The sequence below is a fragment of the Stigmatopora argus genome, chromosome 14, assembly GCF_051989625.1.
Source record: "Stigmatopora argus isolate UIUO_Sarg chromosome 14, RoL_Sarg_1.0, whole genome shotgun sequence".
NCBI classification, from domain to species: domain Eukaryota; kingdom Metazoa; phylum Chordata; class Actinopteri; order Syngnathiformes; family Syngnathidae; genus Stigmatopora; species Stigmatopora argus.
In genome coordinates, this window is record NC_135400.1 from 6,738,364 (window position 1) to 6,760,126 (window position 21,763).

The following is a 21,763-nucleotide window of genomic DNA, read 5'->3' on the forward strand; positions in this document are numbered from 1 at the left end:
TCCTACTGATCAGGCAAAGAAAACTAGTAGAAAAAAACAGTGCACAAATTCATGAGGAAGGTTTATTGCTGGTTATGGACAAAATTCGGCCATAATGTGTTTGAAACTGCCATATTGAAGATATTTCTTCAAATAGTGTTTTTGAAAAAACAAAAAATGATATGTAGTATTCAAGATTCTTACTGAATATGAGGTGTTATGGGATTTGAGGTCATGTTTTCCACACAAATGAGGCAAGCATGAGCTATGACAAACAATTAGTGGAAATAAACACATTTTGGTTGGAAGGAGTGAAATTAACAGTGATAAACTATGATACAAAAATGAGCTTATTTTGGAAAAGCACATGGCTTACACTTGAAAAAGTCTTGCCTCACATCCTGAACCGTTATTGCATTATTGTTTCCTGTTTCCAAAGAAGGCACACTGATTGTTGCAAAATGTTTAAGCACGAAAAGGTGATATTTTGAAATTCCAAACTCTTTTTGAGTAATATGCCATTTCATAAAAACACTTAAGCAACGTCACGGATGAATGGAATGGCTTCATCATATCTCGATAGAGGTATTAAAGATAAACAAGTCATAAAATAGACTTTGCTTCCTTAAACAATTGAGTTAATAATGTTTAATGGCAATGCACCATTAACGGGGTTCCTTCTTATTTTGACGTCTGATGTGCCTAAAAGCCTCGGTTTTCAATTTTGATTTGATGCCTTACTTCAGAATGAATCATTATTTGGGTTAACATTCATCATACACAATTTAAAAGTGGAAATATAGTGCCTGAAGTTATCCCCCTCTTGAGAGAACTTGGTTTAGTGCTGACAGTTTGACTTTGGTCAGTTATATTACGTGTGTCATTCTCCAGTTTTTGTTTCACATCGTTGTTTTTACGTGAGCTTCTTTGGTCCATGTTTTGGTCCGGTTGGTACTTTAGCAGACTCAGAAAGAGTCTGCAGGCGAGGAATCGGCTTCTCTGATTCCCTCGTCCAAGATCTCCCTGACTTGTTCAAAAGATTCCGCCTGGCGAATTAATTCCAGCCTCACCTAAGAAGACAAAAACCAACCCCAAACATATTTTATTTTAAGCGCATTGTTGATTCCCAACCATTGCCATGAATCATCAGGTGCAATGAGGAAAATTATCCAATTTTACTTGATTAGGCTGAAAAATATCATTTGTTACATTATATTATATCTTTATTCATTTTTGTCAGCCAAGGATGGTGACAGGAGAACAAATCTCAGTAAACTCTTCTACTGGCCACCGATTCAGGGTGTTCCCCACCTCTGGCCCGCAGTCAGCTGGGATAGGCTCCAGCACCCCCTGCGACCCTAATGAGAATAAAGCGGTTGAGAAAATGAATGAATATTTCATAATACAGGACCAGATTTTACAATGAGTATAAGAGGCGTTTCATTTCTGTACATTTTCATTCATTAATTTTCCGTACCACTTATCCTCACCAGGGTCGCAGAGGGTGCTGGAGCTTATCCGCCAACTATGGGGATCAGTGGCCAGGGGACAGACAACAATTCATGCTCACACTTGTACATAGGGGCAATTTAGAGTGTCCAATCAGCCTTCCATGCATGTTTTTGGCATGTGGGAAGAAACCAGAGTACCCGGAGAAAACCCATGCAAGCCCGGGGAGAACATGCAAACTCCACACTGGGATTGAACACTCGATCTGAGAACTGTGAGGCCGAGGCACTAACCACTTACCCGCCAAGCGGTCTTTCTTTACATTTTTTATACATATCGAAATGTGGTGTTTGGGGGGGCTGTACGAGGCATGAGCTCTTTCACTCAATTAATGACATTTATTAAAGTACCACCGTAAATATATACTCAATGACAATTTTGCCTAGTGTGGTATCATTGTCACTTACTTGACATGGCTTGATAAAGGCTAGGAAAGAAGTATGCTATAGTGGTCGACCTCTATTTGTTACCTGTAGTGACTGAGATAGCTGAACAAAGTCTCTCTGGACGGTCTGGCTGGTGTCGACCTGAGAGCGCAGGCTAATCACTTGGCTGCGTAGCTCCAGACACTGCTGATGCAAGGCCCCCTGCCAGCCAGACCAAAGTCATGTTAAATCTCTCAAAGGTCATTAGGATATGAAACCAATAAATACAATAAGAGAGAGGAAGGCAAAAATATGTGACATTTATGCATAATCTTCATTCAGTAGACAAAACTGTATATTCATTGAGGATTTAGTACGCAGACTTTAAGAAATGTACCATATTTTCCAGACTATTAGTCACGTTTTTTTTTTAATTTCATAATTTTGGCCCATGACAAATATGTTTGACTTGTTTTTTTTCCCTCTATGACCACCGACAGTCTGTTTATGTTGTTTTTGTCAGACTATATGTATCTGAAAAACGATTACGTTAAAAGTTTTTTTTCTATTGTTACTTTAACATATGTTTACTCTTGGTTTCTGATAAAATAAAATAAAATGTGATTTATACTCCACTGTGACTTATATATATTTTTTCCTCTTCATTGTGTGTTCTTTGGCTGGTGCGACTTATACTGATAGGTACAATTTAGTCCGAAAAATACGGTACTCCACCAAATATTTCACTTGTAATTTCTGTATTTAGATAAACCAAAATGCAAAAGATTAAGAATACATCTACTGAGTGCAGAATACAAGCCCAATTATTAAACATAATATTAAATATATTGAATTTTTTTTCAAAGAAAATAATTTGGGTGCATGAATAAAAGTGGAAAACTAAATCATGTCCCTGAAACCTTTTTTATTTATTTATTTGTTTAAATTTTGTTTAATTATTATTGAGGAATTTCCATCAGGCTTACATTCTGACCTCCACAATCTCCTGTTGAAGTAGTTCTGTTGCTACGACAGAAAATCATATAAAAAAATGATATTAAGGCACAATGCACTTACATTATCACTATTGAGCACTTTGTTGCTTCCCTGCACATGCGAGAGCGCCACTCGCAGGGCTTCGAGTTCAGTGCGACAGGCCAGGAGGTCGGCCTGAAACTGGTCCTTCTGGGCCTGGATCCTATCTGTCTCTGTTTTCAAGCTGGAAAACTGCACTGCGTAAACGCAAAGACAAATACCCATTATGTAAGTAAGTTAAGATATATCACAGTCAACAAAATCTGGAGGGAAAAAAGTAGACAGGCATTTCTGCATCATAGATTTTCAATATTTGGGTAAATGCACAGCACGAGCACAAGTTGAAGAGGAAGGTAATATAAATTAAACTCACCTTCGAGAACTTCTGAAGAGGTTCCATTTGGGAGCAGGTCAATAAAGATAAAGAATTTATAATGTGTCAGTCAATTGGTAAATGACCTTTTGAATACAAACTACTATATAAAGAGCAACAATCACATTACAGACCATTTTCCTCTGTCCGGATCTCAAGCTGCTCCCTCAGGTTGACAATCTCAATACGTAGGCGTTCCTCACAATGCGCTCCCTGCTAATTAGAAAGAGAGTAATGCTAAACTTGCACATTAGCAGCACATTGGTGGTGTCAAGTCACGTATGATATCACTGAATTTTTGAACGTAAAAAATGTATGAACAACATGCAATAATGCAAAAAATGCATTTTCAAAATCAACATGAATTCAATCTGTTTTAGATGACATTTTATCATCTTTTTTCCATCAGTTAGGTATTATGAAAATATCACCTTCACAAAAATGTTGACTTGCAGAAAAGGAAATTGTCTGAGACCAGTAAAAAAAATATTAAGTCACTAATAAAACTAATGGACATATGACATAACCAAAATAAAATAAAAAACAATACTGGTAGTAAACTACTCATCTAATGAAGATGCTGCAACAATTAACATTTTTAAATGTTGTAGTTTGCAGGGCAATACTGTCACCTAGAGGAGTTCTCATTATTAGGCTTTATATACTATGCTTAATGTTGCACACTTAATTTGTTATCAACCTGCATGCATTAAAATTGACTTGACAAATTGGCAACATTTTCTGAAATACTATCTGCAGCACCATTTTGAAGAGCAATACTACACTTGCAGTAATGGTGAGCGCGAAGAAGTGGAGCCCATTACCTCATCCTCAACTGTGTCTCCTTTCAGCCTGGACAATTCACTGCACACTTTTCTCTGGGACAGGGACAGCTCAGACTGCATTCAAACAGAAATACCAAACACGTGGACTTAATAACATAAACAACAAGCAAACACAACAGAAAAAGGGATGCCAGCGTGGCGTGGGTTTTTCTCCGGGTAACCCAAATTCTCGCACATCCCCAAAATAGGTAGGTTGGTCAAACACTCAAAATCAGGGGTGACTATTACGTAGATTGCGATCTACCGGTAGATTGCCAAGGAACTAGTATTGTTAGATTGCCAAGGTACTACAGTAATCCCTCGAATATCGTGGCTTCACTACATCGCGGTATTTTTTCTTGGGGAAATTTTTTGGTTAATTAAATTTGGGTTTTTTTGTAATTTCATAAAAATGTGAAAATCCACGCTGAAATTCACAAGCGGAAGCCACTTCCCTGTCCTCCACTTGCTACTAAAACTCAGCACTGAAGTAAGAAAATAATAATAAATATATATATTTTTTCTAAGTTTATAAAAATGTGAAGATCCCCGCCGAAATTCGCATTGAAACTTGCTACTAGAACTCAGCACTGAAGTAAAAAAAAAAAATATATATATATATATATATATATATATATATATATATATATATATATATATATATATATATATATATATATATATATATATATATATATATATATATTTATTTAAATTGGGGTGCCCTGCTTTGCGGTTCTTCGTTTATCGCGACCATGTCTGGTCTACATTAACCGCGATAATCGAGGGATTACTGTATTGGTAGATATCACGACAATAACATTTTGATCCCTACCCTCAGTCGATTTCCTTAGCTAGGCTCTTATGAATTTAGCATGTCCGCAGTAAGCTTTAGCGAGAATCGAGAGTGGATTTTTCAACCCTGTTCCCTGCCGCTCCCATACATGTTGATAGGGTCTAATGCCAGGTATATGATTACATAATTCCTGAGCTTTGTCAGTGGCCTGTAAAAAAGTTTAACTCTTTGAAAAGTAGACATTTGAACAAAAAACTTTGAAAACCCCTAGAGTAAGTCATGTGTGATACTTTTCCACAAACGTGGTATGTTAGAAGTGCAATCAATGGATTGCAGTCAGAAGCTTCTGGTTCCCGCACAACCCCCGTTGGTTAAAGTGTCTGTGGAACAAAAAGCTGCATCCGCAGCGGCCCTCCAGGACCGCTTTACCCACCCCTGAATTCTAACCCTAACAACAAAGTAAATCGCGGGAGATTGGCTCACTGAAAAGTCGGCGAATAATCGCTCACCAGTCGACTTTGAACAGAAGTCTGTGACTGGCTGAGGGATTTTTGTAATTCCTGAAGGAGGGCCTCAGATGATTGCACCTGGGACTGGAGCACTGATACCTGAACACACAAAAACACACACAAATGAGAAACCTCCAAAGCACCGCAGACCACGACCATGTCGCTCTGTTCATGTCGTACTTGTTTGTGTGTGTGGTTGGTCTGCGTGTCCAGTTCTTTCTCCAATTCCTCCTTCGCTTCCATGAGTTGACTCACCTCTCCTCTCAACTCAGATACCTGTCCAACACACAACAGCCAATTGTAAACTTCAAGTTGAAAAAATTGTCACCTTAACACTTTTTTAAATTTGATAAAAATCAGTTGAAACCCACTCGTCCATTGAGTGCATCCCAGTCACTGTGGGTGACCAGCCTGTGGCCGGCTGGTGGCAGGTAGATGGCTTCTGGCACCAGAGTTCCTGTTGAAACCAGAGAGTCTGTGTCTTCCTGAGCGTTGACCTTTCTAGGTAGGGAGGGTGTGTCTATGGAGAACGAAGACAACGAAGCCGAGTCGCAGGTCCGTAGTGAAAAATATCCTTCGGTATTAGAAGGAGGAGATTCTCCTTCTGGTGCAAGTTCAGGCTCTGTTTGTTGGCAGTCTAAACTGTCTGGTGATGTCCGGGAGTTATTAGTGGTGACCTCTGCATCCCCTTTATCCTTCTTTCCTCTCCCCTATCGATGAAGATAGCCTTGAGTCTTATATACTTGTACTGCGTGTAGTAAATAGATTGTGAGATCTGACCTGGTTCTGGTCACTAGTTCTTCTTCCCTCGAGTAGCACAGCTATCCGGGCCTCGTACTGTGCTGCCGTCTCTGAAATAATGATAAAATTAATTTACTATTGTTGTCAGAATACCAAATTTTTCAAGTTGATAGATACTGCAAGAAAATATATACCATTTTCAATAATCCATAAATTAAAAAAAACTAAAATCTAGGCATTTGAACCCAACCATTTTTGACAAAAAAAACCTTCCTCAAAATGGAAAATGGGACAAAATTTAACAGAAGTGACCACAGAAAGCCCCAAAATGTACCAGAAGTGACCCATAAGTATAAAATTAACTCATTGGGTCCAATTGCCAACAACAGACACCCAATTCATTTAAACAGGAAAGCCTTATTGTGAATGCTTATCTTTCAGTTTAATGAAAAATCCCATTTAGATTAAATTAGATTAGAATTTTATTTAATCCCGTATTTGAGAAATTTCTTTGGTTGCAGTAGCAAGAGACACAAGACACACAAGGCATTGTAGACCTAGGTAAAAAAACTGGAGCCACAAACAGGAAATCCACAAGGTTGGGACCTTCTGCAGACTGAGACTGATGTTACCGCACAGTGCCTCAGTAGTCTGGAGGTTTTAAAGATCATCCTCCTTGCCTAGATCCCCCTAAAATGTCTTATCGCCTAATCATCAACAGCCATGACAACAACTTTCTGGTGATCTGTGGTTGTGTAAAAACAAATAACTGAGTATCGATCTGATATCATATCCAGATACTTTTAAAACTTGATGAACTTTTTCTAATTGATTGTTCCCCTCCAATAAAAAGCACTCTTCAATTGATTAGTAACGCAGGGTGATCAACCATCTGTTCATTATTATTATCATCATCTTATATTGCTTGTCTTTACCAAAGAGTGACTGATACTTTTTTATGGACGTTGCAGACCCACAGTTGTTTTTCTGTTAAATAATTGGAGTGTGTATGCACTGCTTCGCACAAGTAAACATGTACTGACCCCTGAGAGCCTCTTGAAGGGACTGGATCTCTTGATCACATTGTTTTTGCAGCTCTGCCAGTTCCTCCTGTTTGCTCAGTTCACAGATGGTCGCCACACCCTGCCAGTGTTCAACCTTTGCTTGACACTCGGCTAGTTGGGCCTGAAAGATGGCTTCTGTAACATGATAAACAAGTTTAAGTTTGGTAAATGTTCACGTCAATCAGGACTGGGTCAATGAATATATGACCTCCCGGATATAAGCCGCAACAAATTTAATAGTGTGTGAGTCTCTGCAAGAGAAGACACGATAAAAAAAGTTAGTGAAAATTGCTTTTGCATAAAAAACCCCATCCGGTATGCTAAAATCTGAGAGCTGTTCAGCTGCAGTTGATGATTTTGGTCTCTTCTGGGCTAGACTAGAGGAAACACCTGAGAACACAATGGACAAAGTTTTGATTCCCCACTCATCTATCAATGTGACAATTTGACAACTTGTGTGATTAAGTGGTCTGCTGTTGAAAAAGTAAAGCAAGGTAGTAGACGTCCAATCCATTTGAACAAGCGTGGTCAGCCCTTCCACTTCAAATGGATTGGACACATTTTTCCGTCAATGGAAGCCAATTAGTTAACAAGAAAATTGCAATTATATAGTCCATCAGTATAAGAAGTCATGGAAAATAAAATTTACTCCATGACAATAAATTTCTGGTTGATTATTTGTTATTATTACTTATGTATGCATTTGTTTCTTGTTGTTATTTGTGCACTTCCCTACATATATATGTTGTTGACTACTTATTTATTTGTTACTTATTTATTGATTATCTCATCTCATTTTCTGACCTCATTCGGGTCACGGGGGATGCTGGAGCCTAGCCCAGCTGACTTTGGGCCAGAGGCGGGGGACACCCTGAATTGGTGGCCAGCCAATCGCAGGGAACAAGGAGACAAATAACCATTCATGCTCATACTCATACCTAGGGGCAATTTAGAATGTCCAATCAGCCTACCATGCATGTCTCCAGAAAGTGGAAGGAACCCAGAGTACCTGGAGAAAACCCACGCAGGACATGCAAACTCCACACAGGTGGACCGACTTGGATTTGAACCCAGATCCCCAACAGTGAGGGCGATGTGCTAACCACTCCCCCACCGGGCTGCCCTATTTAATGATTATTGATGATTATTTATTGATTATTTATTTGATGTTTGTTTGTTGTTATTTGTGCACGTCGAGGTGAAGCTTTAAATGTGATTATACTTATATAATGACAATAAAAGCATTCAATTCAATGAAATGTAATTGCGTAGATTATAAAAGTATCTTAAGAAGTACTGTACTACTAAAGGTAACAGTATCATGTTGATATAGTACTTCAGTATAATTTTAATAGTACCTAGTGCAATAAAGTCACCTACACTAGGTGACTTTATTGCACATACTTTTATAATGAAGACATGCTTGAAAGGACAGAAAATTAGTAGAATTGCTCCACCAACTATGACGTCATACAAACAGCGCTCTTGTTACAGCGACTCCAGTGCGGGTGTATGACGTCACGATAACTATTATTTTAGGATGAATTTCCTTGTTAATGCATTTAAAATTAATAATAATAAGGGGCTATGCTTATATACGACTGAGATAAAAGTGAGTGCAACAGGCGAACTCTCGATGCTAAATGCTAACACTGTCAGGTTAGTTGCTGCTTAAAAAGGTTTCATTGAATCAAGACTGACGATTTCGTTTACTCTTGAACCTATAGATTCAGATCCAACCCATCTACAAGCGAGACGTATTTGGAATTTCATGCAGTTTTTGGTTTGTACCTTTATCTTCTGTCTTTGAGCTCATCCTTCTTTCGTCAGGCAAGTCCATCAGAAGAAACTAAAGTCTGTCACGACCAAAACCAGACGGAAGAAAACCTTGCGCACGGCATTTTTTAAATATGCGCCAGGGTTAGGTTTTAGTTTTGGTATAGAAATGAGCACTACACCAGCGCCAACTTCAGGAAACAACTTTCCCCGGTCTCAGCCTGCGGAAATCGCGTCAACCTCCTTCCTGTGTCCACCTAACTCGCCCATTTGCTTTCCTTGGGTCAAAACAAAACTACAGAAGCTGCTTAACAATTTACTGTAATGTTTTTTAATAAACATCGTCTAGTCATGGCATTTAATTTTACACATTGGTTCTTTACTGAATTGCTTATCCTCACAAGGGTCGCGGGAGTGCTGGAGCCGATCCCAGCCATCTGTGGGCACCAGGTGAGGCACCCTTAAGTGATGACCAGCCAGCCAATCGCAGGGCACAAGGGGACAGACAACCATTTACGCTGACACTCATCCCTATGGGCAATTTAGAGTGTCCAATCAGCTTCCATGCATGTTTTTTGAGATGTGGGACAAAACTAGAGTACCGGGAGAAAACCCACGCAAGCCCGGAGAGAACGTGCAAACTCCACACAGGAAGGTCCGAACTTTGGATTGAACCCTCGATCTCAGAACTGTGTATAATTAGGAATAAAAACATATTTGAAAATATATTTTCTCGAGATCAGAGCCCCGATCTAATAATCAAAATGGTTTATATACATCAATTTTTCAAAAGTATATGAACACCTCTGCTATTGACAGGTTTAGACGTTGAATCCATTTGAAGTGGGAGGGGTGACAGCAAACGAGCCAATGTTTATCTTCCCAGTTCAAATGGAGTAGACGTCTACCACCGATAAACTCAATTAAAGGTTTTCAATGAGTTTTTAAGATTGTTGACTATTATCATCAATGGCACAGAAATAATTAAAAGTCGGATGAAAGTTCTGTCCCACCTTTCAATTGCATATGAAACTTTCTAATTGGGAATAAAAATGATGAGAGATTGATTCATTCATTTTCTGAACTGCTTTATCCTCACTAGGGTCGCGGGGGGTGCTGGAGCCTATCCCAGCTGACTTCTGGCCAGAGGCGGGGGGCACCCTGAATCGGTGGCGAGAACCAACCATTCACACTCACACTCATAAGTAGGGGAAATTTAGAATGTCCAATCAGCCTCCCACGCATGTTTTTGGAATGTGGGAGGAAACCGGAGAACCCAGAGAAAACCCACGCAGGCCCAGGGAGAACATGCAAATTCTACACAGATGGACCGAACTAGATTTGAACCCAGTACCCCAGAGCTGTGAGGCCAACGCGCTAACCACTCATCACCGGGCCACCCTATGACAGCTCCGTATATCCCCCAAAAATAAATAAATCAAGAATTGATATCTATATTTGAAATATTTGGGACTTTTGTGTAAACAATATTTCACATGTATAATACATATAGCCAACATGCTTTGTAAATTGAAGGTTTTATTTCTTTTAGTTAAGGAAAATAAAGCAAGAGAAACATGAAAAGTGAGCAATTCCTCTATAAAACGGTTATTTTCATTAAGTCTATAACTTCTTTATGGGCTGAGGAGGGGCATTCTGTATTTGAATTATATGAATTATTTCCCCTACTACTGTCAATTTGTGAAATTGAAACAGACAAAACAGGGTAAAATATGCTGGTATTTGTTAAAAATCCACCGTATTCTATATTTAACCATAACCTAGAGCTCAGTATATTAGGTAACAAAATACTATAAATATTTAGCAAAAGTATTTATATTTATCATTCTGAAATCATGATTTAGTCAAGCAGAAAAAAAGAAATGCATACTAAAGATTCAAAGAAAATGATTAAAAAGCGATTAGGCCTACTTGCTATTTGGCCTGAATCCTCTCAGGAAATATTTCACAAAACATTGTCTGAAAAGATTTTACAATTCAGAGCTCAGTGGCTGTACTTTGTATGAAATTATCCTCAAAAAGTATTATTGTATCATACTGGCAGTGCTTTTTCTATTGGTCTTTATTTGGTCCACTTTGAGTCAATTTCAGTCTTTAGTTCATGTCATGATCGCTGACACTCTGTCGCAGATAGTCTTCATACAGCTTTTTCTGCAGGGTAAAAATACAAAAGGTTAAACAATTTTGTTTACTGTTTAAGAGTAACATTGTGACATGCTGTACCTTTTTGGTCTTTGCCACCTCCTGAACAAAGTCCAATTTCTCCTGCAGCTGTCTTTTCTGCTTGCCTGACAGAGTTGGTCGAGTTCTACGAAGAGTAAACATACGGCAAATCCAGATTTGATCTCTGATTTATTACCATATTTACATTTCATTTAAAATTCACCTATGGTCTGTCCCCAAAACTTGAAACACTTTTTACCACTGGTACTCAACCAACCAACCCTTACTTAAAAGGTCCCAAAATGACTGATTTACTACAACAAAATTACTTTCTTGATATCTATTCTCAGTTGGCTATAGCGCAGTTAAACAACAACCACCATAAATTGATGCATTAATAAATCGATGACTGAAAATGCAACATTGTGGATAATGGCAATGACTGATCCTTAATGTTTACTTATGGCTGTAAACCAAGATGTAGTTTTGGTACCTAAAGGAGAAGCGTGCAATGATGAGCAGCAGAAATGAGGCAAGGACCATTCCACCACAGCTGTAAAGCTGTTGATCTCCAGACATCGATTCAAATATCCGTACTACAGGAATCTGTGGGTTAGAAAGAGATCAATTGGACAGCTTAGTAAATAAAAGATCACAAAGAATAAAAGATACATGAATGAGATCGACCGATGAGGTTTTTTTTTTTTTTAGAATCAATACCGATTGTTATCAGTAGTTAGGAGGCCGATAACTGATACTGAGAGAAAATATTCATTTGCAGCAAAAGTGTAAAAATTTGTCTAAAAAAAGAAATTGAATAAGGCAAGCACTGAACTTCATTAAATCACCAATTTCGTTATATGCAGCTGTGTATGATGACAATAGAGGCTTTTGATTGATTTGACAAAAATATGTGATGATAAACTAAAGAAATGACCAAGTCAAAATAATGTATTCTACTCATAAAATTATTAAGAAATATATTGAGGATTCTTCCAACTAATGTTGATGTATGTTGCATAACCACCAATGTACAATTCAACTTGAAATTGTATAGCATTGAAAAAAATCTCTAATTTGCATTGGTGACTGTGTGGCGGCCTGGTGGAGTGAGTAGTTAGTGCTTCGGGCCTCACAGCTCTGGGGTCTTGGGTTCAACCATGCTTGATTATGGAGAAAGGGCAGCAGAGAGGTGTCTCATTCTCAACTAAGAGCACCGAATTGAATCATAGAAGCGGCAAGCGTCTGTGCCAATGAAATCCTTGAATTAACGAGCAGCAGCGACAGGTTGTTTATGTAAGACGAGGCTGTCGCCACCACACTTAAGATTCTGATGAGATCCCAATGATTATTAAAAGAGTAATATATGCATGGTCAAAAAAAAAGGTGCAAGTATTGCGGTGGGCACAAGAAACTCTTCGTCTCAGTCTCCAGTGTGTGTGTGTGTGTGTGTGCGAACAGCTCCTTCTTTGGCGGCGCTGCCCCTTAACCAATCAGAGGATGGCGTGAAAAGAGGCATGAAAAAATGAGCCAAAAAAGAACAGTTTTAAATTATTTCTTCATATCGGCCGAACGGATTTGAAAAATGAATACGAATATACGTCAAATTTCTAAATATCGGCGACAATGAAGGGTTGATTTTTAATATGGGTGAATATATTAAGCACACTGACCAAATAAAGAGAGAGGGCTTCAATGCCTTGACGCCCCAAAGCAATCTCCAGAACCTCCTTGGAGAGAGTCCCAATCAGAAGAATTGCCAAAAGGGTCATGGGGATAGTGAAACCCAATAGTGTCAGAAAGCAGCTCTTGCATCGTGCCCGTCGGTTCTCCATACTGACCTCCCTGTAAGATGGAATCGGTCATTTTCGTTGACCAAAGTAGTACATTTACTACAACATTATTAACAGCTAATACAACACAAATGGTGAATATGGGTTATTTGGTGAAATGGGAATAATGACCTATTTAAAAACTGTTGGTTGTATTTTCTTTTTTTCTGTGTACCTGTCAGTGTCCATTTTATCGGCGATAGCCTCGGTGACAGTGTCACAGTCTTTCTCGAGAGCATTGAGTGTATTTTGGACGGTCTGATTGATGGTCTTTTCAATGGTGCGACACACTTCCTCAATCTGGTTGACACAGCGGCTTGGCTACAGACAAAGAAGAAATTCATCAGGCACGTCAAATTACAGCATGGATTTGTTGGGTGCACTTCAAATCTTTTAGAAAAGGTGGAGAGACCTCTCATTTTACCTTATTTGGATTTGGAATGTAGATAGTGGGCATGTCAAAACCACATTTGTTGAGTCCTGGTCGTTTGCAGAGCTCTTGGACAATCTGCATCATTACTCTCTGTAAGAGTAAATATACAGGTTAAAGTAAGCACAATCGTCTTTATTTTTTTATAATCTAGAGAACTTATTAAAAAGAAATATTTTAAGAAATTGAGCGCCGAAAAAACGGAAGATAAAATCTCCAAAATACAGTAGGAATGTAACATACAAGTACCTCAGCCAATTAAGTTTTATGCAAAGTATTTCTTGTTGTACTTGTACACTCTGTACCTACTTGTCTATCAGACTCTCCCCCAGCCTCATCAGCCTTGCTGAGGTAGAAATGAAGCCGATCCCCATGTTTGTCATTCAGGGCCTCCACAATATTGAGGGTACGCTTACACAGAGCCTGACCCATTGGGTCAAAGAAGACCAGAATCAGGTCACAGAGATCACCTGAGTGCAACATGGGCAAGACTATTACAGTACAAAACTACACGGCAAATAAAACAGGGTATTTCAAGTGTTGCCATCCTACATTGTCAGTATGATATTAGTAAAAAGGATATCGTCACCCACCTAACCACAGGACCACTTCATCCACATCAAAGGGATACTTCATATCACCATCCACCAACCCAGGTGAATCCACAAAAGTCAAGAGGCTGAAACGTTTCTGCCGTGACGTGCAGATCTCTGTACTCAAATATTCCGAAACACCTGAGAAAAAGAGGGGGGTATTTTTTTTAAAGATTCCTATACAAGGATCTTATTTTGAAAATACATAAGTTATTAAAATGTTTCAATCTAGATGATATGATAATAACAACAAAATAAAAGCAGAATGTCATATGCTTAGTACTGTAGCTTCTGAAAGAACAACACCAAATATCTGTTGTGATTTTCTCCTGTTTTGTTAGAAACAAAGAACAATTCCAAACAACCAAACTAGCTACCACGCATCTCTATTCCCAGCACTGCACGGAGTAATACCTTTAGGAAAAACAAAGAAAATACAGTGTTTACAAAATACATCAAGCCCTGTAGCCCACAGTACACACTCAACCTGAGTCATTATGGTATGTTAAAGGCTATAATAAATATACCTGTGCCTGTAAAATGCGCTGTCACTGCAATTGCCGTCTTACCACATGGAGCTTCATTCATTTTTACTCAGCAACACGCTTATTTATTTATGTATCTATTTATTTATGTATTTATTTATTTATGTATTTATTTGTGCATGTATTTGTGCATGTATGTGTGCATTTATTTGTGCATTTATTTGTGTACTTATTTGTGTACTTATTTGTGTACTTATTTGTGTACTTATTTGTGTACTTATTTGTGTACTTATTTGTGTACTTATTTGTGTACTTATTTGTGTACTTATTTGTGTACTTATTTGTGTACTTATTTGTGTACTTATTTGTGTACTTATTTGTGTACTTATTTGTGTACTTATTTGTGTACTTATTTGTGTACTTATTTGTGTATTTTTGTGTGTATTTATTCATTTATTTATTTATTAACTTCATTTTTACCTATCTATTTATGTCTAAAATGCCTTTTACTGTATCTGCATTCTCACCCTCTTGCTACTGTGACAATGAAATTTCCCAAATACGGCATGATTAAAGTTATCCAATCCAATCAGTGTATGATGCAGCCTCTAAAATGATCAAACATGCCAACAAATGACTCTTAAACGTCATTATCAACAAAGGGTAAATTGTGCAGTTCCCCCCCACGTCTTGGAATAGCTGACACAAATACAAACAGCTCCGTTATGCCAATCAAGAAAAAAAATCCAATATTGCTGAATGCAATTAAAGGCACACAAACCCCATTTCTAGACGAGGAAGTCAAAAGGCTCCCGAGCTGCTAGATGAAAGCTTATATGAGATATGGAAAACGTGCCCAACAATCGCCATGGAGATGGACCAAGCACCTGATTCTCGAGTCAATCGCATTCTCGTGAGGATTATGTAATAGCCCCATTTTCGTGTAGTGTAAGGTCATCCTTGCGTGGCATGGGAAGCTCACCTTTGAATTCTTGCAGAGGCTTGAAGTGGGGGTATAGATGAAGGGTGGCATTTCCCTGAAAGAATAGGGGAAGTGGTCTTTTTGTTCATAAATGAAGCATTATGCAAATAATTATCTTTCGGCCGCGAATAAAATGCAAAACTATAGTCTTACGGTGAGGGATTCTCTCTTCCGTCCGCTTGTTACAAAACTGAATCCCTGTGTTTCGATAGCCACACCAGTCCGCTGGATGTGCTCTTCAACATACCTGAAAGCCAAAGAAACTAAATCAGCACTCGTGAATTTAGATTGAAAGACATAAATGACTGTTTTTAGGACAAGGACATTAATGCAATGGTTTTATCAACACAGATTTACCAGTTGATGAAGGAGCTTTTCCCAGCAGAGTGGTTGCCCATCAGCATCACATTGATCTTCTTCCGGGGTGCCAACAACTTCACACCCACAGATTCAGCCACAGCAATCAAACCTGAAGATACAGAGGAACATATTCATTAAGAATTGGGAGGACTAACTGTTTCAGTGCAATGTTCATTCGCCCCTTCCCAAAATGTTAAGACTTTTTGGGGGAAATGTTCTAAATAAACAGATTCAGGGTGTTCCCAGTGTACTGCCCACTGTTGGCTGGTTTAGACTCCGGCAACCATGTGACCCATATGAGAATAAGCGGTACAGAAAATTAAATAAAATAATTTTCTCAAATATAAAGGGAGGTATTTATTAATGCATTAAATTTTGTGAATTTGTTTAGGTTAATTTAGGATGATGTAATTATTGTATTTTTAGATTTCATTTCTATATTATACTATAGAATTATTCTCTATTTTGCGCATTTTTTTCTAAAATTCTCTTCTAGTTACAGTTTTGTACTCATGCAGGCCAACTTCAGATGTTTTGTGCTAACCATCTTTTCATATGACTCTCATTGACAGTCAAAAGTATGTGTTGTGATTTACTTTGTTACAAATTGGGTGTAAATGTAAGTTCACGAATACTGTTTGTGCAAAGTGCAACTTTGCATGCGTTATTGAAATATATAATGTAATATAGTGGCGAGCATGTCGGCCTCACGCATTAACCACTATTATATAATAATATATTATAATATATTCTTATATGGGCGGTGGAGGTAGGGAAAAGGGATTCGCGTCATTAAAATTCTCCAAGTCCATTTATAATGAAGTGTATGTAATAGTTTTGCTCAAAGAGTGCTAAAAAAGGGGGATAGGCGCCAGCACCCACCGCGACCCTAGTGAGGATATAGCGGTTCAGAAAATGAGATGAGACTAAAAGAAGTCCAATCCATTTTATGTGAGAGGGAGGAAGCTCTTCTTTGGATGTCTAGCACTATTATTAACAGCCAAAGAGGTACAAAATAGCATTTCTTCTTCTTCTGGTCAAGATCTGCTCTTTCGCTAACGGTTTTATCACAAGTAAACGTCCAATCAAGTTGAAGGAAAAGGATTTCAGCGAATAAGCATTTGTGCATTCAATGCCTGGCCTCCCACTTCAAGGAGATTGGACTCTGATAAAAGGGAGACAATGAGTTAAGCAGTGTCTGTCTGAACATGAAAGAGACTCTTTACGTTAATTTAGTATTTTAAAAGAAAAACATGGACAATATATAAATAAGCAGGCTGTATTAACAAAGTAATCGTTACTATTTTCTGGCAAACATTTTTCTAGAGTTTAAAGACAAAGCAACCCGCCCAGAAGATGAAGTTAAAATTAAGTTTCAAATAGGCAAATATTAGTTTTGACCCTCATTGGAGAAATTAAGGCAACGATCCACAAAGGGCGGCTTAATTAGCTAGTTAATAGTAATCCCCAGTATTCGGAGACACTTGATCTGTTTGATATTGCGAAAAATGGCTAACTTTTCACTAAAAGCGCGATACTAGTGAGCCAACTCACCACTGTCTGGTTCAGTGTACAGTTGATGACATTCCCGCAAAATACGCTCATCACAGGATACATCACCAGCTATATTTGCTGCGCTTCTATTTTTGCTTTTTCCAGACATCGCTGATTACAAATAGAAACGTTTAAGGAGCGTTTTAACAAAACGTGTGAAGCCGATGCTTCTAACCGTTCATTCAGCGGAGTTCGTTTGAATCACCCCGGTATGCTGAGGCGCACAAAAGTGACGTAATCTTGAGGCCACGTAGCCAATGGTTTTTTTTTAAAGAAAAAAGCAGATTTACTTGCAATGGCTTGTGGGTTATGTAGTATTTCTTATTTTAATAGTCGAGGATGTACATGTGTTGTTTTTGCATGCGTGAGTGTACTGTATTAAAGAAACATAACATAATTGTTGAAATATGAAGTAGTAAGCTATTCTTTTGTGTATTATAGATCATATATATATATACATACAATATATGTATAATGTATGTATATAATATATACATACATTGTATATATATATATATATATATGTGTGTATATATACGTATATATATATATATATATATATATATATATATATATATATATATATATATATATATATATATATATATATATATATATATATATATATATATATATATATATATATATACACAAGGAGCTGACAAGTAGTCAAGGCAGGACGTAAATACCATCCGCATGATTCTCTAAGCTACCAGACTTGCATTGAGTCTCAGATGACGACATTGGGCTAGTAGGATCCTTGTACACAATGAATATATTAGCATATTCATCAGGAATAATGTTCATCTTGTCTTTGTTGCAGGTTAAGCTTCCCCCGGATCAGATGTTGTCATGATGTCGATGCAATGTGTGTGATAGACATGCGGGAGAAAGCCAGACAACTGTGATGTTGCTTGTTATGAATAAAGAAAGCAATTCTTAAGTGTCTTTTATTGTAAATGTACACTATAATATAACTAAACAATTGTTTCCAACATAACACAGCGTTTTGTCAGTGTCTACCAATGGGATTTCCTCTCTTTTGCAACCAGCTCCAGTAAATGGGAATGGCTAGCATAGAGTGGGAAGGAGGAGTCCATGTCAACCCACTGTACTTGGGCAGCATCATCGCCGGCTTGCAATGGTAGCTCGCTCACACTGTTGCCTGCGTACAAACAAAGGGGGAATAATGTATTAGTGTTTTTAATAACTCACATTTTATTTCAAACAATTCATACCATTTTCATCATGAAAGTTGATTGCAACTGTTTCCATCCAAGCATTATCAGTGTTTCTAGGATCATCTACATAGCCTTTAAAAACCTGCAGAAGAAAATACAGCCATTTTTGAAGACTGATCACACTCAAGCTTAATGCATTGAGAAACTTAAGGCAGGTCATCACATTTAAATTCATTTGTTAAATTTTTAACCCATATCTACAATATTCTTTTGAAAAACATGTTGTTAAAGATGTTTTTTTCAGTCATTGTCAGCTACTGACCTCAAAACCAGCATATTTGAAGAGCTGGGTTATTCGCTCATGAATTTTAGATTTTTCTAATTGTGGTACTCCCAGCGAATTTAATGCCTCTTCTGAAAATTCCCGCTGTAGTGTGAGAGAAACCTGCTCCCCTGGATCTACCATCCCCTACAAAAGAAAAACAAGAATGTTCATTTCAACCCTGTACATCAATGAGAAGCAATGTGGCAAAAGAACGTGAACAGCAGATATTGACAAATGTGAGAAAAACCACCCACGCCTGGAATGGCCCACTCTCCGCAATCTTTTCTCTTGATGGATACAAATTGCAGCACTGGCTTTTTGGTAACATGGTGAAGAATCTTTTCACTTTGAGCATCTACTTTCCATCTGCAAGATAATTATATATCATGCAAAATAACCAGGCTACAATAAAATGAAAACTACTACCTTTAAATTTGGAAGCCGAGCAATCTGCCAATTTGATATGCACTAACCTGCCATGTATCAGACAATCAGTATCAAAACAATAAGCAAAAAAATATATTACCTTGTGACAATAGGATCCGCGGCGTGATTGGGTCCCCATCGCCCCAGCAAACCTCTACCCACAATCCCTGTACGTCCATGAGGATTTCTAAAGAAAAGTTTCATGTTTATAAATTGCAACTTGTAGAATTGATATACTGGTGCCCTGCTATTGGATGGCCACCAATTCAGGGTGTGACCGGCTGGTCTCCGAAATTAGCTGGGATAGAATCCAGCACCCCTCATGATCTTTGTGAGGAAGAGCGGTTCAGAAAATGAATAAATGTATGTGTGCGCAGCAGCCCGGTAACTTAAGTGGTGAGCTCACTGGCTTCAACGTCCCATATGGTCTAGCGGTCAGTATTCCTGGTTCTCACCCAGGTTGGGGTTCAGCTCCCAGTGTGGGAAACCTAAACTTATGGTCTACCCACAGAAAATTTGCAGCAGACTTATGCCAGACTCTGGTCAATGTCTTGTAGAAGGTGGCACCCCCTTTGCCAAATTCACAAGTATTAAAGTTCCATTATTTCAGGACATTAACAGTTATGATTCACCACGAGCTGTTCATGGTTCTATCAATTTGATGTATCTTGCTAAAGACTTGTGCTAATTTGATGAGTCTGTCATGCAGGTCTCACGCTTCCACTTGATCTGGATCAATAGTTTTAGCAAGTGTCCCATATGGTCTAGTGGTCAGGATTCCTGGTTCTCACCCAGATGGCCCGGGTTCAACTCCCGGTATGGGAAACCTGGGATTATAGTCCACTCCCAGAAAGTTTGCAGTAGACTTGTGCTATGATTCACCACGAGCTGTTCATGGTTCTAGTTGATTTGATGTATCTTGCTAAAGACTTGTACTAATTTGATGAGTCTGTCATGCAGGTCTCACGCTTCTACTTGATCGGGATCACTGGGTTGGTGAGTGTCCCATATGGTCTAGCGGTCAGGATTCCTGGTTTTCACCCAGGTGGCCCAGGTTCAACTCCCGGTATGGGAAACCTGAACTTATGGTCTATCCCCAGAATCTGGTCAATGTCTGGTAGAAGGTGCCCCCCCTTTGCCAAATTCACAAGTATTCAAGTTCCATTGTTTCAGGACATTAACAGTTATGATTCACCACGAGCTGTTCATGGTTCTAATCGATTCGATGTATTTTGCTGAAGATTTGTACTAATTTGATGAGTCTGTCATGCAGGTCTCACGCTTCCATTTGATGTGGATCAATAGTTTTAGCAAGTGTCCCATATGGTCTAGCGGTCAGGATTCCTGGTTCTCACCCAGGTGGCCCGGGTTCAACTCCCGGTATGGGAAACCTGGAATTATAGTCCACTCCCAGAAAGTTTGCAGTAGACTTGTGCTATGATTCACCACGAGCTGTTCATGGTTCTAGTTGATTTGATGTATCTTGCTAAAGACTTGTACTAATTTGATGAGTCTGTCATGCAGGTCTCACGCTTCTACTTGATATGGATCACTGGGTTGGTAAGTGTCCCATATGGTCTAGCGGTCAGGATTCCTGGTTTTCACCCAGGTGGCCCGGGTTCAACTCCCGGTATGGGAAACCTGAACTTATGGTCTATCCCCAGAATCTGGTCAATGTCTGGGATAAGGTGCCCCCCTTTGCCAAATTCACAAGTATTCAAGTTCCATTGTTTCAGGACATTAACAGTTATGATTCACCACGAGCTGTTCATGGTTCTAATCGATTCGATGTATTTTGCTGAAGATTTGTACTAATTTGATGAGTCTGTCATGCAGGTCTCACGCTTCCATTTGATCTGGATCAATAGTTTTAGCAAGTGTCCCATATGGTCTAGCGGTCAGGATTCCTGGTTCTCACCCAGGTGGCCCGGGTTCAACTCCCGGTATGGGAAACCTGGAATTATAGTCCACTCCCAGAAAGTTTGCAGTAGACTTGTGCTATGATTCACCACGAGCTGTTCATGGTTCTAGTTGATTTGATGTATCTTGCTAAAGACTTGTACTAATTTGATGAGTCTGTCATGCAGGTCTCACACTTCTACTTGATCTGGATCACTGGGTTGGTAAGTGTCCCATATGGTCTAGCGGTCAGGATTCCTGGTTTTCACCCAGGTGGCCCGGGTTCAACTCCCGGTATGGGAAACCTGAACTTATGGTCTATCCCCAGAATCTGGTCAATGTCTGGTATAAAGTGCCCCCCTTTGCCAAATTCACAAGTATTCAAGTTCCATTGTTTCAGGACATTAACAGTTATGATTCACCACGAGCTGTTCATGGTTCTAATCGATTTGATGTATCTTGCTAAAGACTTGTGCTAATTTGATGAGTCTGTCATGCAGGTCTCACGCTTCCACTTGATCTGGATCATTAGTTTTAGCAA

General features: G+C 38.7%; 3 protein-coding genes and 6 non-coding genes across 10 annotated transcripts in view; 6 read left to right on the forward strand and 3 right to left on the reverse strand.

Annotated features, from left to right (window-relative positions):
- Positions 1-48: 48 nt before the first annotated feature.
- rabep2 (rabaptin, RAB GTPase binding effector protein 2) lies at positions 49-9,213 on the reverse strand. 2 transcript variants are annotated; one of them, XM_077618959.1, is made up of 12 exons: positions 8,987-9,213; positions 7,175-7,330; positions 6,171-6,241; positions 5,762-6,100; positions 5,571-5,666; positions 5,391-5,489; positions 4,086-4,160; positions 3,396-3,474; positions 3,262-3,273; positions 2,931-3,085; positions 1,959-2,075; positions 49-1,049 (listed from the first exon to the last, which is right to left on the reverse strand). In XM_077618959.1, exons 1-12 carry the CDS (start codon positions 9,033-9,035, stop codon positions 945-947), a joined length of 1,353 nt encoding a protein of 450 aa, XP_077475085.1. In that variant the 5' UTR covers positions 9,036-9,213; the 3' UTR covers positions 49-944. The 2 variants fall into 2 exon arrangements, with proteins under 2 accessions (XP_077475085.1, XP_077475084.1); XM_077618958.1 differs by having other exon boundaries at positions 3,396-3,477.
- Positions 9,214-10,490: 1,277 nt separating this feature from the next.
- LOC144089013 (uncharacterized) lies at positions 10,491-17,615 on the reverse strand. Its single transcript, XM_077619815.1, has 12 exons — positions 17,392-17,615; positions 15,835-15,946; positions 15,631-15,724; positions 15,478-15,532; positions 14,011-14,151; positions 13,727-13,887; positions 13,412-13,510; positions 13,163-13,308; positions 12,829-13,000; positions 11,649-11,761; positions 11,216-11,300; positions 10,491-11,143 (listed from the first exon to the last, which is right to left on the reverse strand). The coding sequence occupies exons 1-12, from the start codon at positions 17,498-17,500 to the stop codon at positions 11,087-11,089; spliced, it is 1,344 nt and encodes a 447-aa protein (XP_077475941.1). The 5' UTR covers positions 17,501-17,615; the 3' UTR covers positions 10,491-11,086.
- Positions 17,616-18,327: 712 nt separating this feature from the next.
- nudt9 (nudix (nucleoside diphosphate linked moiety X)-type motif 9) overlaps positions 18,328-21,763 on the reverse strand; it is a 30,586-nt gene continuing 27,150 nt past the window's right edge. Inside the window, exons 4-8 of the mRNA XM_077619816.1 lie at positions 19,424-19,510; positions 19,152-19,263; positions 18,895-19,041; positions 18,630-18,714; positions 18,328-18,556 (exon numbers count right to left, since the gene is read on the reverse strand). Coding sequence (XP_077475942.1) covers positions 18,411-18,556; positions 18,630-18,714; positions 18,895-19,041; positions 19,152-19,263; positions 19,424-19,510 — 577 coding nt within the window. The 3' untranslated portion in view covers positions 18,328-18,410. The remainder of the gene's footprint in view (positions 18,557-18,629; positions 18,715-18,894; positions 19,042-19,151; positions 19,264-19,423; positions 19,511-21,763) is intronic.
- trnae-cuc (transfer RNA glutamic acid (anticodon CUC)) lies at positions 20,077-20,148 on the forward strand. The gene has a single exon. It is a non-coding gene; the product is annotated as a tRNA-Glu (tRNA).
- trnae-uuc (transfer RNA glutamic acid (anticodon UUC)) lies at positions 20,327-20,398 on the forward strand. The gene has a single exon. It is a non-coding gene; the product is annotated as a tRNA-Glu (tRNA).
- On the forward strand, positions 20,641-20,712 carry trnae-cuc (transfer RNA glutamic acid (anticodon CUC)). Its single transcript has one exon. It is a non-coding gene; the product is annotated as a tRNA-Glu (tRNA).
- Positions 20,891-20,962, forward strand: trnae-uuc (transfer RNA glutamic acid (anticodon UUC)). The gene has a single exon. It is a non-coding gene; the product is annotated as a tRNA-Glu (tRNA).
- Positions 21,204-21,275, forward strand: trnae-cuc (transfer RNA glutamic acid (anticodon CUC)). Its single transcript has one exon. It is a non-coding gene; the product is annotated as a tRNA-Glu (tRNA).
- Positions 21,454-21,525, forward strand: trnae-uuc (transfer RNA glutamic acid (anticodon UUC)). The gene has a single exon. It is a non-coding gene; the product is annotated as a tRNA-Glu (tRNA).

Excerpts from the sequence above, each read along its gene's own strand:
- LOC144089013 (XM_077619815.1), bottom strand. The coding sequence starts at position 17,500 with ATGTCTGGAAAAAGCAAAAATAGAAGCGCAGCAAATATAGCTGGTGAT. Across the intron at positions 13,309-13,411 it reads ACATTCCAAATCCAAATAAG|CCAAGCCGCTGTGTCAACCA; the intron begins GTAAAATGAGAG and ends CTTTGTCTGTAG. Across the intron at positions 11,301-11,648 it reads ATTGCACGCTTCTCCTTTAG|AACTCGACCAACTCTGTCAG; the intron begins GTACCAAAACTA and ends TACTCTTCGTAG.
- rabep2 (XM_077618958.1), bottom strand. The coding sequence starts at position 9,035 with ATGGACTTGCCTGACGAAAGAAGGATGAGCTCAAAGACAGAAGATAAA. Across the intron at positions 5,490-5,570 it reads CCAACCACACACACAAACAA|GTATCAGTGCTCCAGTCCCA; the intron begins GTACGACATGAA and ends TTGTGTGTTCAG. Across the intron at positions 1,050-1,958 it reads AGCTATCTCAGTCACTACAG|GTGAGGCTGGAATTAATTCG; the intron begins GTAACAAATAGA and ends TTGTCTTCTTAG.